Genomic DNA, 18,340 nt, shown 5'->3' on the forward strand with positions numbered 1-18,340 from the left:
AGCAAAAAAATAGTATCCGTAAATTTTGTTGATTACTTACCGCTATAAGATTTCGCGTTCGAAGAAACCTATAGATCTGCGTTGGTTCTAGGTAACAGAAACAAAATCCAAAGTTATCTAAATTTACTCATTACTTAAGCTGTTAAGAAAATACCAACCCAGCCCATGTTATAACCAATATAAACCAATAACCTATTATGGAAACTATGTAGTGAATATTTACATCAAGAAAATAAGTATGCACAATTAGATCAAAAGACATTCAATCTATAGCATACATTCACAAAATGCATCTACATTTACTTTAAACTTAAGTTTCTCTACAATCTAGTTCTTAAACCTTGCATTTCTAAGGTAGCTATTTTTAAACTAGTCTGTATGCAGAACTGAAAAGAAGTAGTTATATTCATTTAGCTTAGTTAATTTAAACTATTTATAGCCCATCTTCTAAAAAGTAGCTAAAATGAGGTAGTTGGATTCAGTAAAAGAACTCTTTATTGAAGCCAAATAACAAAATAAAATGTTCACTTTTTAACTGGTCTTTTCAAAAGTCTGTACAGTAGTCAGCCGAAATGGAATAAAACCGTTACCTAGATAGATGTCCTAATACAGATATAATCAAAGTGAAATCCAAGACATAAATTAGCTAAAATTTTCGATGAATATTGCTAGTTATAGTTCAAGTTTCTATTTTGCTCAGTGTAAATATTACCTCAGTATGTAAATACTACCTCAACACATATTTTTAAAGTAATAGATTCCCAAAGTGTTTTTAATGCTGTTTAGTTAAAATCTGTTATAAAGGACTTAGGTTACAGATAGAAAATATTTTATATACAAGTACCATAATACCAGTTACATTAATGACCTGTTAGTATTATGTTTCTTTAAATAAAGCAGTATAAAAATGACCTAATATGACTAACTATATTAGTAAATACATCAAAGCATATAAACTTCTCAGAAACTAAGATCAATATTAGAGAAGAATCAAGTTGTTTTGTGACCATATCTAACTCTTAATGACAGTTCATCTCTCTAAAAGTAGACTCATCAAAAAAGCAAAACAGCTAAAACTTTCTTGCAGGATTCGTCTTCTCACAACGTTTGGAAAGAATTTTTTAAATTTCCACTTAATCTTCAGTTAGTTTAGTTTTAGTTTCAAATAAACTAAAAGGAGATGAGATGTTTTAGAAAGGCTGCAAACATGTATGTTTACTGTCATCACTATGCTTTAGTTCTCCACCATATTTCCAACTGAAAGCCTCTCCAGATTTCTGAAAGTATATTGAGCAAAGGCTAGAATAATGTGAATCTTTCTCAAGCAGGTTCAATACTAATTTCAATAAAAACCGAAATTCCTTGTATTAAATTCCAATTAGAATTTCATGAAGCACTAATGAGAGAGAATGAAAGGGTATTAAACAACGTAATACATCTTTCCAAGAACAGCTGATACCATGCCCTTAACATATGCCACAAAAAAATTGTAAATAAAGACCTTGAGTGGTAGAGCTGAGTTTATTCAAGTCTCTCTGTAAGATATCTAGCTATTAAAGGTCATCCAAATTACAACATCCATACAAAAGCAAAGAGGAAAACAATCAGGATGTAATATTCATTAAAGAACAGTTCAGATTACTCATAGTCATGATATTTCTTATATATTCTATTGTTTCTTTCCAGACACCTTGCCCCCCTTCCCAAATTAAGTCGTAGCTCTGCCCTCGAAACAGACCTTAAAAACAGAAACTGACATCAGAAAAATGTCCCGAAATTAAGACAACTACAAACGGGCAGAATTCCGAGATCGTCTAGAGAGAAATAAGATGCTTAAACACTGCCTGTCTCAGTTTACGTACCCATGAAACGGGTGGAAAGATGTGAAAGGTGTAGAGCATCAAAAGGTGCCATGTTAATGCACCAAGTTAGTGCGAAGGCATTTCAGACTACTGACAATTTGGTCGATTTTACTGCACTCCTCTCTTCACAGGCTTAATTTTGCTCCTCTAAACCTACAACCGACAGCCTTGTACTTCCAGAGTACGGAAGGCATGAAAGAAAGCAAGAACTAGTCCTGGGATCTGACGGTAGATCCAACTGCACAGTCCAACTGTGACCTCCCCACCTAAAAAGCAGCCTGCTCTCAACGCGGGGCCCCATGCCTCAGCTCGCGTGTACATCTTCGGGGAGGCACGAACCTCACCTGGACCCCCTAGTCCACCTCCCCCCAAGGCCCTAGACTTCGGGCCCCCTCGAGCCGTAACCCCGGAAGGCGGAACGGCCCCCTCAATTTCGCCCTCCACTCCCGAATCAAACCGACTCCCGGTGAGGAAGGGGGTCCCAGCACGAGTGTCCCGGCCCCCTAACGCTGCAAGAGGGGGGATTCCTGCCCTCAAAGCCTTCAACACACTCACTCTCAAAGGCCTGGAGGAAAAGCTCGTGGTCAGCCTGGACGTGCTCCATTTTCGGCTTCTTCACCGGTAACACCGCGGCCCCCGCCGCTGCCGCCACGGAGGAGGAGGAGGAGGCCGAGTAACTGCCGCCGCCTCCACAGCCCCCGCCGCTGGATTTGCCGCCCGATGCCGTCGCCGCCGCCACCGCCGCCGAACCCCCGAAGCCGCCTCCCCCGGACCCCGCGCTGGGCCCCGAGCCGCCCCCTCCCCCACCGCCGTGCTTCTGAGGCGCCATCGCGGTTCCTGCCTCCTCCCCCCGCCAGCTACCCGCCGGGCGGCCCCGGAGAGTAAGCGCCGGCAATACCAATCGCTCGCCCCAGCAGGCTCCGGCGGACCGAGGGGGGAAGGAGGAGAGAGGGGAGGAGAGGGGAAGGGAAGGGAGGAGGAGAGGAGGGAAGGAGGGAGGAAAAAAAAGTGTCTCCTCCTGAGAGCCCCGCTCCGCTCGGGAGACCGCTCACCCTAGCCTGGCCTCGCTCCGCCCACTTCCCCCGCCCGGCGCTCTGATTGGCCGGCGGGAGCGCGCGCCGCCCGGCCGCCCAGCCTGTTGGCCCGCGGATTCCCCCGTCAGTCACGCGGAGGCGCTTCTCGCGGAGGCGCGGCTTGGTTGGCCCGTGCGCGCTGCCGATCGCGGGCCCGGCCGCCTCTTTGAACTGAATTCGCGGGAAAATTAGGGGTCGGAGCGGCCTTCCTGCTGGCCCCGGTGCATTGTGGGGAGAGAGGGACCCAGCGAGCGGCTTAGGGAGCCGTTTCTCGCCTTCTGAGCGTCGTCAGTCGCCGCCCCCGGGGGATACAGGACCCCTGAGGAGAGGCGGGCCTCTGAGGAACGGGGGGGCGGGTGCTGGGGGGTCGAGGGGCTTGTTAAATGAACTGAGATCCATGCCGGATCACCGAGTCTCTAACTTCACAGGAAGGGGCCTGCTTGGGGGTTGGTCGGGTCGCTTCTGGTCTGAGGGGCTCGCAGGGCGAGGATCTCTTCCCCGGTCCCCTCGCCACCACGTGCCTCAAGCCACCCTTGGCCGAATCCCACCCAGCGAGCCCTGGAGAGGACTGGGGGCAGCCAAGCGGTTGCGGCTGCTGCTCTCGGACGCCGCTGGGCTCCACCAAAGGGAGCGATTTCTAGGGAGCAGGAATGTCCTACCAAATGAGGAAAAGGATTTTCTGTAGGTGCGGTGAGGCATCAGGATCGTTACTGAGAGCGGCTGTGGCTTCTCAACGTGTTGGAAGCAAACCTTAGATATTTGATTCCCGGACACCACAGGAGTGGCCAGAGGGACAAACTGGATGATTTCTTAGAAGTACCTACACCCATCTTGAGAACCTGCTCATTTTGCGCTCAAAAACTGGAGAGGGGATCCGGTGTTTAGCCGGTCTCGCTTAAAAAGAGAGATGCATAGGCCCGGACGGGTTTGGAGTTGAGCTAATACTCTTCAAGATTTGAATTTCAGGTCGGACAAGATGATCTCTAAGGATGTTCTTCCAAATCAAATCCTGTAATCTTGTGTTACATTAAAATGAAACATTATCTTCAAAAATTCCAATCTGTAAACACAGAGCCGTTTCATACTTTCAATAATATTTTTTAAATGCCTGCTTTGAGCCCTTTATAGTTCACTTCAAAACTCTGTTTACAAAGCAAGCACCTTTGGAATGGTTATTTAAATAACCAAAGTGCTGATTTTACAATGCATTTGCTACTTAAGAAAGTGAGCTCTACAAATGATGCATGTAGTAAAAAATTTGGCATTTCAGGAACACATCTGAAATTCGGTATACCTGTTGCTGATTTTTAAGTACAGTCTATATTTTTAGTCGGACAAAAAGTTCAGAATGCTCTCTTGTTTGTTATACTGTCTGTACTCAGTATTTAAAAAAAAATCTCCCCCTACCAAGAAAAAAAAAAAAGAGGTTTTGTTTTGTTCTTTAGACTTCTCAAATAAGCCTTCTCTGATTAGTGCCACCCCTAGAGGCTTGTGGGGTTTTAGATCTTGCTAAAGTGCTCATCTTTAGCTTTACAGGGTTAGAAAATGAAGTTTCATCAGTTCAGTCAGGGTCTGGAGAACTAAAGCGCACTTAAGCAAATCACAAGATATCAAATTATAAACCAGAATGCTAATTTATTAATTAACAGTAAATGTAACTGGCAGAACTACCAGTCTTCATCATTGATACAGGGTTCTTCTTTGGGGTGGGGGGAGGGTGGAGATACAGGTGCAGTCAAAGAAAAAGACCGAGTCACAGGTTATCATAAATCTTTGATGAACAGAAAAATGGAGCCAAAGGAGTTGGGAGGTTCTTAAAGGGTATTTCCTTTAGGAATGCCATGGTAGCGTTCTAGGCTTCAGCATGGACATGGTTTTAACGTACAGTCGCTTACCAGTACTGGTCGTGAGAATCAAAGCCATCCATTCTATGCGAGGGGCATAGTAACAAATTCTCCCTTTTTGTATTCTCCTTTGTGGAGAATGTATGTAGAACACTAAAAAAAAATCCTTATACCCTCGGACAAATTAGAATTAATTGAGGGGTTTTCTTGGTTACATTACAGTATTCTTAATCAGACTCTGTCCTATAGGTAAAATGTCTGTATATCACCTCAGTATTGGTCACTTCTGTGGCCAGCTTATTTATTTTGTGTTGTTATTTTTAAGTTTGGTGGGGCAACAGTTTTTGAGACTTTCAATGCCAATTCACTGTCAAAGACAGGTGTATGTTTAGTCCCCTAACTCACACTGAATTTGAATTGCTTTCCAGGGTTTTGTTTGTTTCTGCCTTCATGCATATTTGGAATTGGTAAACTCCTAAAAAGCAAAGGCAACTGTTCATTTCTTTTATATTTCCTAGCACAGGACTAGATACACGTGCAAGGAAAGAAGAAGAGCAATCGTTTTGACCTTTATAGTTGTGAGTATGCTTTTATGTATATTACCTCACTTTGTCATAATGATCCTATGAAATTGGCACTATTTTCATTTTACAGAAGAGAAAATAGTCTCAGAGAGGTTAAGTGATTTGCTCATTTAGTGGCAGAGCCGTGAGCTGGACCCAGGTTTTTGTTTTTTTTTGGTTTTGGCTGCACCATGCAGCATAGGGGATCTTAGTTCCCTGACCAGGGATCGAATCCGTGCCCCCTGCATTGGGAGCACGGAGTCTTAACCGCTTCCCTGGACCACCAGGGAAGTCCCTGGACCCAGGTTTTAAAAATTCAATTTCTATGCACTTTTGCAATCAGAATAAAGTTATCCTTAGTACCTCAAGTTGACTGTTTCTAAGTATGTTTTAAAAACTGAGAACCACTTAGCTTCTCTTACCAAAAAAAAAATCATTTTATACTCCTTCCTATTGTGCCCTTTTTCATCAGTGTCCCCACTTGGCCTTACACAGACTTCTGTGCTGGGATTTTTAACCTTTCTTGTGCCATGGACCCCTTTGGCAGTCTGATGAAGCCTATGAAAGCTTCTTTTGTAAATGCACAAATATAAAATGTATTGGATTATAAGGGAAACCAAAAAAGTTGTGATGTGTTAATATAGATGCTTCTTTTTAAATTTCCTAAATAAGATCTAGCAGCAGGTCAGTCTTATGACTATCATAATTTCAAAGCAGTGATGAGGGCAAATAATATTTTGAGATACCTACAAGAAGTGTAATGTGATATGAAAATATCTAACTTCTCTTGGAAACAAAGCCGCAGGCATTGCTAACACTACTGTGATTTGTCACCTATATTAGTAGCTGAAGGAAATGCTAAATTTCAGTTAGAGGTTAATGTACATAAAGATGTAATTTATTTTCTCCTCTAAATTCAGGGACCCCCTGAATTTGATACAGATTTACAACTTGGTGTCACAGCATCAAGTCTTTTTCTTTCTACTTGGCTGTAAGCTCTTGGGGGCAGGGATGATGGGTGATTTGTTTTAGCAACTGAGGTGTCTGTCACTGTGCCTGGCATAGAATAGGGGCTCATCCAGTGAGTTTTGATAAATAGGAATGGACACCAGTGCATAAATATAAATACTGATAATAATAATTAAGTACTTACTATGTGCCAGGCAGTATTTTAAGCTTTTAACAATTCCAACTCATTCAGACCTCCCACCAACCTTCTGATGTTAGTAACTATTATTTTTCCCATTTTATAGATGAAGAAACAAAGGCAAGCCTTGTTAAGTAACTTGCACAAGATAAGTAATGGAGCTGGTATTCTAACCCAAACAATCTGCTTCCAGAGCCCACTCTTGACCATCATGCCATGAAACTGGAGAGCTTTAGAGATATAAAATACTGCACGTGTCATTTCTAGGTCAAGAAAGATTAATAAATATTGCCTCTGATGTACTGGAATGAATGATCATCAGTATTGAATGCATTTGCTGAAAAATAACCTAGGTTTCAGTTTTCCTTTTTACTTGTATAGTGTCTTTCTATCCTCCATCCACTCCCATCACCTTAAGATTAAGCACTGAGTCTAAGCCAGCAAAAGCCATATCAGAAAAAAATATATGTTTAAGTCTTGCTTTGAGGGAACTGAAGTTATATTTGCTGATAAATTCTTGGAGAGATATAATCAAATTTGATTTTTAAAAAGGAACGGCCTCCAAAGTAAAAATACTAATAACCTACTAATAAAAGTTAGTGTGAAAGAGCAATTTTAACAGTTCTATTTGAAATTTAAAATCAAAAGCTTGCACATTTTTGTTTCCTTTGTCTAGAAAAGAAAAACATGAGAACCATGGAACGTTCACTGTGTATTATGGGGTTTTCATAATAAACCCCTGATTTGTGTGTGTGTGTTTATCTAGGTTTAACTAGATATAATAAGGGTGCTAGTAAGGCATAGTTAGAACCCCTGGGACAAAAAGAAACTTGACACTAATAACTTGAGGGAGGAAAAACCACCTGAGACAAATTGGAAATATCTAAACCTGAATTTTGGGAGGCCTACATTTGGAGATAGCTACTATGCCCATTTTTAAAACTATAGGACAGGTGGTTTTATCTTTAATTTTAAACAAAAGCAGGAGTGAATTGATATTTATTGAGCATTCTATCCATACAACAATCATAAACAGTTATGTTATTTACTATTGTTAGCCTCTCACACACGAGTAACTGAATCTCAGAGAGATTCAGTAACTCTCTCCCCATCTCACAGCTTTTAAGTGGGTGAGCTGAGATTTGAACCCAGTTACAGGGGACTCAAAACCCCATGTGTTTTCCAGTATAACAAAGGTATCTAGGAAGCATTTTGGAAGCCCCAGAGTTTCAAAAAGCTACCTCAAGGGAAACAGTGTGGACTCTGCTTCCCCTTTCGTTCATCTTCAATCAGCTGTTCTGCTTCTATGTGTTGTATAATTTGTTTGAAGATAATGGATCTACTTGCTGAAAAAATATTTTTTGAAAACCACCGCATTACACTCAGCTACCTTCCCAAGCCTGATAATGAGAAACAATGAGCTAAAATGACACTAATAATGTATTCTGGGCTATACTCACCTCAAAATTTGACACCATTAAAAACAAGAGTATGCTAAGAGTAATGAAGATTACTTTAATAGTAATGAAATATAGATGAAAAAAAATCTGTGTATATCTCACGCATGCCCTGCCCAGAAAAAAAAAATTCAGTCTTGCTGTTGTTACCCCTTATCTTTGTGTGAACTGATTGTTTCCAAACTAAATGTTTCCTTCATTTTCTGAGGAAAAAAGAGCATTACTATGTCACCATTCTTCATAAATAATATCAACAAAGTAGGTATTATACCACTTCCATAATAATGGTATAGTCTGGATTTCCATTTAAAGTTTATAAGTTCACCTTCATTTTACAATTGCTGATTACTACTTTTAATCAGAACAAATTAAGAGATACAGGTCTTTATTTTTAGCTAGTTGTCATTTTACAAATATTGTTCTTCTTTCCATGGTATGGTTTTTGTTTGAAGGATACATTTAGCAATTACTGTTTATAAATTAATTTATTATATGAAAACAAATTTTATAGCTAGAGGAAACTTAGATAGTATCTAGCTTAAGCCTCTTTTTATACACCTGAGGAAACTGAGTTCCACAGTTTAATTTGCCAAGATCACACAGGAGGTTTAAGTGTATGCTGAGAGAGAATCTATAGGGCTAAATATTTGTGGAAAAGCTGCCTCTTAGCTTATACATTCAGTATTCTTTAGGATGTTTTTTATGTACTTCATAAAAAAAAGTCCTCATCCACCTTACTCTACTCAGAATTTTACTTCTGCTTGCACACTATTCAGTGGAACTAGACCCTGGGGAAACATTGCTATTATTCCTGGTTGAACTACTTTTTTTCTTCATACTCATGGCTTCCTACAATAACTTATTCACATGACTAATTTGAGAAAGTTGCCACCCTCATGGTTGAGCTGAATAAGAGAGGTGTCCTGAAGAGACCACAGAGTGCTTTAGCAGCTGTTTTTTGATAGAACAACACAGACCTTACATGTTGCCACTGGGATAGTTAGTACTCTACGTGCCTGGAAAAAATTCCTTGAGATCAGAAAAGCACTTGACAATAGATTTCAGAATTCTGTAACCATTTTCTATCACAGAGGCATTGTAAGTGATGAGAGAGAGCGATTGGGGGAGTAGCACTTCAACTTCATATCAAGGTAAAGTGTTTCTGTACTTTTAGTGTATCAGGATCAAAATTAACACACAGAGGCGAATTTTAATTTGGTTGGGCTTTCTTCAGAGAGTACTCTTCAAAGAGAGTTTTCTTAATAGGAGAGAAATGCTTCTGGCTCTATTTCTATTTTTAAAATCTGTTGTTTTCCTCAAGTTCCACTTTGCAACAAACTTAGGAGAAAGAACATTATACTATCAATGGAGACTTGACTTGGTCATTATTTCACAGTGTGAGTTTGAGAAAGTTATTTAAGTTCTCTGGTCTTTCTTTTCTCAAATATAAAATTAAGGATTGATTTAGACCAGTGATTTTTGTCTATAACAGAATCCCTGGAAGTTGAAGGTAGATCATGTGTAATGTGGAAAATCATGTTCCACATTATAATTTTATTTTTGGAAAGCAAAAACAAAGCTATCTGCAGTTTTTACCCTATAATCAGTGAAAATAAAGTTCTTTATCAGTGGGTACATGAAGAGATAGACAGTTTTCCATATATCAGTGTTCTTAAGGCACATCTCCCTAGAAAGATAGACATGGGTTACAGGGGTAGGGGAATAGGAATTTTTTAAAAATCAAATTAGATATCGAGGAAAAAAAATCAAGAAACACTGATATAGGTTATTGTTAAAGTTATCCCCGTTCTTTAATTCTAAGAAAATCACAGAAATCACCTTCTAGTGTGCTATACCAAAGTTAAATTCATCCTAATGTTCCTTTTCTGTAAAAATCATAAAACTTGGGTTCTACTTTTGGTTCCTAAATGATCAATAAACAAAAGGCAAATAGTGTTATCTTTTCTCCAATGGAGCAAAAAAGGGTTACAAATTCAGCTCAAAACATGTCAAATGATGTAGAAGAGTGCCCGGTAAGAAGGTGAACTGCACAATATTTAGAATGGGAAATGAAAAAGGAAAGTTTATATTGTACTTATCATGCAAGAATATAAAAATCCTCTTTCACAGATTAAAACAAAAATATCTGAAAAAACGCTGAGAGTACAGAAGGATCTGAACAGTCTGAATTGCCCACAGACAGGAATGTTAAAAAATAAGTTGTTAGGCCTTTTAAAAAATATTCAATAATTTATTCAACCAATCTTCTATTAATTCTGTGTTACACTATGGTAAGAAGAAAAAAAAAGGCCTGTATAAATTGCTTTTGGGAATTTGTTCAGTCTTTTTTTTTTTTAATTACCTTTACTCTTTTTATTTTTTAAATTAATTAATTAATTATTTTTTTGGCTGTGTTAGGTCTTTGTTGCTGCGCACAAGCTTTCTCTAGCTGTGGTGAGCGGGGGCTACTCTTCGTTGCGGTGCTCAGGCTTCTCATTGCAGTGGCTTCTCTTGTTGCAGAGCACGGGCTCCAGGCGCACGGGCTTCAGTAGTTGCAGCACGCAGGCCTCAGTAGTTGCAGCACACGAGCTCAGTAGTTGCGGCACGTGGGCTCTAGGGCACGCGGGCTTAGTTGCCCCATGATGGCATGTGCGATCTTCCCGGACCAGGGATGGAACACATGTCCCCTGCATTGGCAGGCAAATTCTTAACCACTGTGCCACCAGGGAAGTCCCCAGTCTTTTTTTCAGGGCCCCAAATGGTCAATTATTTTTAATGTTCCATGGATGTTTCAATAATATGGATATTTTCTGTTGTGTACAAAGTTAATCATCTAGGGAATTCCCTGGCTGTCCAGTGGTTAGGACTCAACGCTTTCACTGCAGGGGCCTGGGTTCAATCCCTGGTTGGGGAACTAAGATCCCCGCAAGCCACTCGCGGCAAAAAAAAAAAAGAAAGAAAAGATAGAAAGAAAAAGAAAAGAAAACACACACACACAAAGTTAATCATCTATGTCTGTCTACCTATCAATCCAACTATCATCCTCCAAGAAGCCGCATTACTTTTGGTCCTCATGCTCCTTAGTCTCCTCTGGTCTGTGGCCTGTGACAGCTCTCAGACTCTCCTTGTTTTTGATGACCTTGACAGTTTTAAAGAGTACTGGTATTTTGTATAATGTTCCTCAGTTTGGATTTGTCTGATGTTTTTCTAATAGAGTGGGGTTATGGGTCTTGGGGAGGAAGATTCCAGAGATGAAGTGCCATTTTCACCACTTCATATCCAGGGTACCTGCTATCAACATGATTGTCATTGGTGATGTTAACCTTAGCCACCAGACCAACTAAGTATTTCACAGTCTTCTCCACTCTACTCTTTGGAAGCAAGTCCCCACGTGAAGCCCACACTCAGGTGTGGTGATAGAGGTTGTGGTGGTGAATTAAGCTCCACTTCCTTGATGGGGGAGTAGCTTTGTAAGTTATATACAATTCCTCTGTATAGAAGACTCTTCTCCCTCATTTCTGTATTTATTCAATCATTTATTTATGGATATTTACTTGGATACTTTGGGCTATATCTAGTACTATATCATTTAATTTGTTGTTCAGATCGTTGCTGCTTTGGCCATTGGGGAGATCTGCCCCTTTGACATAGCACCATCATTTGTGTTTTGCTTTTAGCAATTTCTTACTTTCTTGTACTCTGACAAAGTGCCAGCCTCATCTTGTATATTCCCTACCCCAGTCCTAGAGCAGCCATTTCTCCAAGGAGCTCTGGTTCCTTTCATTATGATAAATGATGGAGAAACCAAGATGTGGGTGCTGGGCGTGCTCATAGCTTTTGAGGTGTCATTTCTTCTAGGCCCTCTCAGTGGATAGGATATATGTGTATGTATTCTAGCACGTGCATACACACAAATCTGTAATTATTTCTGCCTGTCATCTCTATTACATTAAGCTAAACTTGAGTTTGTACTGATGTCTCTGACTCTATTTCTTTTATTTATTTATTTATTTATTTATGGCTGTGTTGGGTCTTCGTTTCTGTGCGAGGGCTTTCTCCAGTTGCGGCAAGTGGGGGCCACTCTTCATCGCGGTGCGCGGGCCTCTCACTATCGCGGCCTCTCTTGTTGCGGAGCACAGGCTCCAGACGCGCAGGCTCAGTAATTGTGGCTCACGGGCCTAGTTGCTCCGCGGAATGTGGGATCTTCCCAGACCAGGGCTCGAACCCGTGTCCCCTGCATTGGCAGGCAGATTCTCAACCACTGCGCCACCAGGGAAGTCCCTCTTTTATTTTAATGTTTGCTTTCCAATAGTAGTAGTCATGTTCTTTTCAATCTCTCTCCCTTTCCTGAGCACTTACCCCAAGAAGCCCCAGATGGTACTGTTAATATAATTACTTATGTGTTTAACAGGTGTTACCACCTTTTTTTTTTTGCAATATGCAGGTTTTAATTTATTTTTTAATTGAGTTATAATTGACATATAACATTATATTCATTTTTTAAAATAGATCTTTATTGGAGTATAATTGCTTCACAATACTGTGTTAGTTTCTGTTGCACAAGAAAGCGAATCAGCCATATGCTCTAGAAAGAACTAATTTCATTTTCCCGGGAAACTTGAAATGTTACAGAAGAGAGAGATGACAACCAAATCCCCCAGTAAAAGGAAGGGTGGCACAGCTCATTGCCCTTCCCAGCAAACACTGAGAGAAAGAGGCAATGGGGACAGCAAACTAGTTGAAGTTCTACTTCTCAGTTATCCTTCCTCTTTCCTGGCAGAGCTCACTCTCCAGACTGGGGGCTTCCTCTTTACTTTAACGTGAGTCCGCATCATAAGGGGCATGTTTCAGGTTTCTCACGTTAAGGGCTCCTGGAAAATTGAAGTATCAGTTATATCTTTCTGATTCTAATTATGTTTCTTATATACTCAATTATATACTCAAGAGTTCCTTTTTTTTCTCATTAGAAGCTAGCTTTCATTTCTTGGAAATCTTAAAATTTTACTGAAGTGTCTGAGCAGAAGAAGGGAGAAAAAAATATATCTTGAACAGAGGGAACTTCACCATGAAACCCCAAACAGAGCTGGGGAACTTGTTTTATTCTGGGATAAATGTTTCCTGACACTGTGAATTCAAGAGTATCTCAGCGAGGAGTATGGCATATAGCAAGTGGTCTGGAAAGTCATGAGTCTTGAAGACTTTTTCAAGTGCCCAAGCTACTGAATCCTGCTTCAAACAACACTATGATAGAGCCTTTTGCAAAGTTAATAAATATCCCTAATTTCTCAGGAAAACGGCTTGCAAAATCAGAGTCCTTCTGAGACAGGCTGGGACCTGGGACCTTTTGCTGCAGTGCTGCAGTGCTTGCACATGGACACACCTCTCCTCGAGCAATAAAATACAAAGAAACTATATGGGACTGCATGCAGCCCAGCTGGGGCAAATTCTGGATCCAAAAGATACAAAGAGACCAAAAAACCCAACTACCACTTTTGAAGAGCCTAGAGCAAAAACAGGTTTGGGAGCAAAAGCCAGGTACTGTGCATGCCCTCTGCACACAACACCACTTAAGGGGTGAGCAAAACACCTAAGCCACCCCTCTGGCCCGACTCATGGACACACCCCTACCCTCACCGTGTATAAGGAACAAGCTTGCCCCCACTCAGGGAGCCAGCAAGCAAGGGAAACTGTTACTTGTTTTCACTCCCCCCTGGTGCAGCAGGGGCCCCAGTAAAGCCTTGCCTGAATTTCTTGTCTGGCCTCTGGTCAATTTTTGTTGATTGGGGTAGGCCAAGAACCCTGGCCTGTAACACTTCCTACTTTCATATTTCATCTCTTTCTATTCCTGGCTATACTGCCTGCTCTCCAGTCATACTGGTTTCAGCATTATTCCATGAGCACTTCTATACTTTCTTACTATGCTTGGAATGCTTTCCCCCCTTCCCTCATCAAAGTTCTGCACATTTATCATTTTCACTTAGATGTCATCTCTGACATGAAAATACTGCCTAATCTTGCCAGATAGAATAAATTACCCATAGTGTATGTGCTTGTCTACCCTATTAGCTAACATCTAATTCATCTGTGTATCTTTAAAGCCTATTGCCGAAAAGGCATTCAATAAATGTTTGTTGAACTAATTAACAAAAAATGAATATATCTACATAAAGTTGCTTCAGCGCTGCTTGGTGGACATCAGAGCTTGCCCCTAGGTAAATATTGAAAGTATTTAAAGGGAAAGATACACTGAAGTGGGAGCCAAGTCACCTAGCTTCTCTGATCCTAGCTCAACCAACATCTACATAGCCTTAGAAAAGTCGCTTCAACTTTCTGGGCCTATTTCTTTACACAATTAGAAGATTCCGCTGGATCAGTTATTCTCAGTCTGGCATGAGATCATAGCCTCAAATATTTTGGGTCAGACAAATCTTTGTGATCCTCTGATAAGAAGATTGCTAGTCCTATGAAATTCTACCTGTATGATTTCTGGAAAGCTTCTTATAGCTCAGTTACAACTTTTAAGTTTATTTCATTCACTGCCTTATATTCTATTACTTCCATTTATGTTTTACATTATTTCTATGACATTTCTTCTATTCATACATGTAAATATGGTCCAGAAACTTAGCATCACATACTTTAATATTCCTATCTTTCCCATACATAGATAGCTTTAAAAAATCCTCTATTAGTTCAGTCTAAAATTTGTGCACTTAACTGAATTAACCAGCAGTTTATTCTGAGGACATCTCTTGTAGCTAAAAAAAAAAAAAAAAAAAAAAATACACTAGCACTTTTCAAAATGAAAACTCCACTTTACCTTTAGGGCTTGTGATGAGAAAAGTATATAATGCTGAATAAAATTTAAAAACCTGACCCACTAGTAGACCTAGAAGACAAGGAAAAACACGCTGAGTTTTTTCTTGGTAGATCCCCTAGGCTGAATTAGTCATTTGCTAGACATTCCTATAGTACTGTGTACATACCTTTTTAAAGGTACTTATCACATTCTGTAGAATGTATTCAGGTTTCTGCTTCTCCTACTACACTGGGAGTACATCAAAGAAAGGAAATGTATATTATTCATCCTTTTTTAAAAATTAGTTTTTATTGGAGTGTAGTTGCTTTACAATGCTGTGTTAGTTTTTTTTTTGCAGGAACTGGCTCATACCAGCTTGCAAGAGCCAAGTGGTGGATCTTGAGGAATTTTGTAAGCCATTTGTTAAACACAGTTGTTATTTAAAATTAGGTTATATAAGGTTAAAATTATAGATATTAAAAATAAAAGTAATACTCAAAACCCATCACTTCCAAATTATTTTATTATTGATATTTTATTATCACCTATGCTCTTGAGATTGTCTCTTGTATCTATATTATAGAAATACTAGTATAATGATATACTATTGTGCTTCTCTTCCCAATTCTGCATTCAGTGGTATAATGTTGGTAGCTTAAAATCAGCCACCGTGCAAATACTTACACTTTGAAAATGGGCAAGCACTACCAATCAAGGCTCCACCGCCCCCCACACACACACCCTGCCTTTGGAGAGTTGGTTGTTAGTCATTTACTAGCACACCATTGTTTAGAAGGCAAACTTGACCAAGGGGTAATGAAAAGTTTGGAAAATAGAGTTGAAGAAATCTGCAGACAGTAGGGAAAAAAAAGACATGAGAAGTGGAAGAGAAAAGATGAGAGAATTAGAATTATTTGGAGATTCTGATGTACAGATAACAGAAATGTGAGAAAGTAAGAACAGAGAAGACATGTGGATGGAGTGGAGCAGAGTATGTGTGTGTGGAGGGGAGAGATCTAATGAGTAATGCAAGGAAAAAAAAAAAAGTTAAGTGAGAAATTTTCCAGAACTAAAGGGTAAGAATTTCTAAATTGAAAGGGCCCTTGAGTGTTTAACACAATGAATGAAAAGATGTATATCAAGGTATATCATTGGGCATTTTCAGAACACCAAAGATAGAAGATAATCAAAGCTTCCAGAAATAAAATACAGTAATACACAAAGGACTATGGGTCATGTACAAAAGTAAGAATTTCATTAGACTTCTCAACAATAACTGTTGAGATAACTGGAAGCTAGAAGACAATTCATAGTTGTAAGGAAAAATGAATTCCAACCTAGAATTATATACCCAGACAAATTATCACTTCAATCAAGTGAGGAGGTCAAATACAGATATTTTCAGGCATGCAAGATCTCAAAAAAAATTTACCTCCTTTACACTCCTTCTCAGGAAGCTAGCAGAAGATGTGCTGCACCAAAACGAGGGAGAAAAACAAGACATGGGATCCAGGACACAGGGGACTCAGACAAAAAGGTAAGGAAAATTCCCAGGATGACGATGAAGGGAAAGCCCAGAACAACAGCTGTGCAATTGGCTTAGTGAGCAACAGTTAATATTGGAATGGGGGGAAGATTCCCGAGAAAAAACAAAATAGACGTATTTAACCTGATGAATGAATGGGGATTTACAGTTTGGGGAAAAATGAGTGAGATAGGCATGTAGAATGCTTAACAAAGAACTGAGACAGTGATTAACTCCAGGGACTAGACAGGAGATACAATCATAGTATATTACTCAGACCCACTGTGAGAAGTATTTTCAATGTATAATAAAGTAAATTAAAAATTTCTTTAACCCACGGTGTGGAGAGGATGAGTGGGTGTGGAGAAAAGGGGACAGAGTTGGTGAGAGACCGGTAAGAGGATACCACATTGAACGGGAAACAGACTGCCCCCTCCATAAACAAAGGACATTTCCTCAGAAACTGCTCAAGTCTTGGACCCCCTCAGTCTGAGAAAGGACATACAAACGGGGCCAGAATGGAAAAATGGAGGGCTTGGTTGTTTGGAGCAAGGCTGCGGGATTGTGGACACCCTCGTCCCCCGAGGAAGGGACAGGGGTGCAACCCTCGACTCCGAACTCAGGGGCGGCCTTCGGCCCGAGTGGCCGGGAAACCCGGAGCCCCGGTGCCTGCCCCGCGCCGGCTGCGACCCGGGCCGCCTCCCGCGGGGAATCCGTGGCCTGGGAGGACAACGGCCTGCGGGCGGCAGGGGAGGGCTGGCGAGTTGGGCCCGGGCTGCGGCGCCGAGTAGCCGCGGGGACCGGACGGGAGCGGAGGGCGGCGTCCTGTCCGCGGGGCTGCGGCCGCGCTATCGACGGCCGGCAGGATCCCCCCGAGGACCACCGCGGCCGGGCGGGGAGGCGCCCGCTCCGCTCCGCCTCGCTTCCAGCGCCCGCCTCTGCCGCCGCGCCCGCCGGGCCCTCCATCCCTGACTCTGATCCTTGTCCCCTGACCCCGGCCCTCGGCCCCCCACCCAGACCTATTTCGCCCGCTGACCCGGATCCTCGTCCCCCGGGCCAGGCCCTGGGCCTCCGACCCTGACCCTCTCCTGCGACCCCAGCCCTCGCCCCCGCCCGATTCTCGCTCACAGACACCGACCACCGCCCGGAGCGCAGTCCGCAGCCCTCGAGGGGTCTGGGGTGAGCCCGGGCGGGGCCAGAGGAGGCTGACAGCTCAGCCCGCATCCCGGTCCGGGTCCCGATGGTGGTCCCTTGGCCCTGGCCAGCCTAGTTACCGCAGCGGAGGTGCTGGAGACTAAGTGAGCGAAGAGAGGGGCCCCGATCGAATTTCCAAGCTGGGCGGGGTGGGTGACCCCGGGAACCAAGAGCGAGCAGAGGGAGTGGACGGTAGAGTGGCGTTTTGGTTACACCGTGGTTAAATCTGAGCAACACACGGGTCATGCGTTTATTTAGAAATCTGGCGGTAAACCAGTAGGCAGAGCTGAAAAAGTTGCACGTGGTTGCACAGGCGCGTTAGAATAGGAGAGAGGGGACGTGTGGGGTAGGGGAAGGCTGTTTTCCTTTACATGTTTTAGAGTACTATTTGACTTTTAAAACTAGTTAGTTCAAAAAAAGAAAAAAGATAAAGAACCATTGGTGACCTTTAGTAAGCCTAGATTTCCCAGCAGACTCCCCCACTTACTAGCTGTGTGAACTTGGGCAAGTCACTTCACCTTCTGGAACCTTGGTTTGCTCATCTGTGAAATGAAGCTTCACCCACCCACAGAGTTTCAGTAAGGATTAGTGTGACAGGTAGGCAAAAATGCTTTGTCAGACTCTGTGATGGGCACAAGCTAGTTGTTCAATGAACCTTATGAATGAAGTTATTTTAGAATGAATAAAGGGGTTTGTAGCCAAAAGCAGCCTCTCTGCCACAATACCTGTGTGCGGAAGGGCTGGAGTGGATGTGATCCAATTTGAATGTGGGTTTTTGAGCAGACCAAGGCTGTAAAGGAGAGAGCAATAATAGAGCTGCTTGTGTGAACAACTAGAGGTCTTTTTACATGTTAATTTGTACCTGGACAGCTCCCA

At 41.7% G+C, this 18,340-nt stretch overlaps 1 protein-coding gene across 1 annotated transcript in view; it reads right to left on the reverse strand.

Moving 5' to 3' along the window:
• SUZ12 (SUZ12 polycomb repressive complex 2 subunit) overlaps positions 1–2,927 on the reverse strand; it is a 38,329-nt gene extending 35,402 nt beyond the window's left edge. The window contains exons 1-2 of the mRNA XM_068531194.1: positions 2,418–2,927; positions 41–87 (exon numbers count right to left, since the gene is read on the reverse strand). Coding sequence (XP_068387295.1) covers positions 41–87; positions 2,418–2,691 — 321 coding nt within the window. The 5' untranslated portion in view covers positions 2,692–2,927. The remainder of the gene's footprint in view (positions 1–40; positions 88–2,417) is intronic.
• Positions 2,928–18,340: the final 15,413 nt, after the last annotated feature.

This window comes from Eschrichtius robustus, chromosome 20, assembly GCF_028021215.1.
Source record: "Eschrichtius robustus isolate mEscRob2 chromosome 20, mEscRob2.pri, whole genome shotgun sequence".
Lineage (NCBI taxonomy): Eukaryota > Metazoa > Chordata > Mammalia > Artiodactyla > Eschrichtiidae > Eschrichtius > Eschrichtius robustus.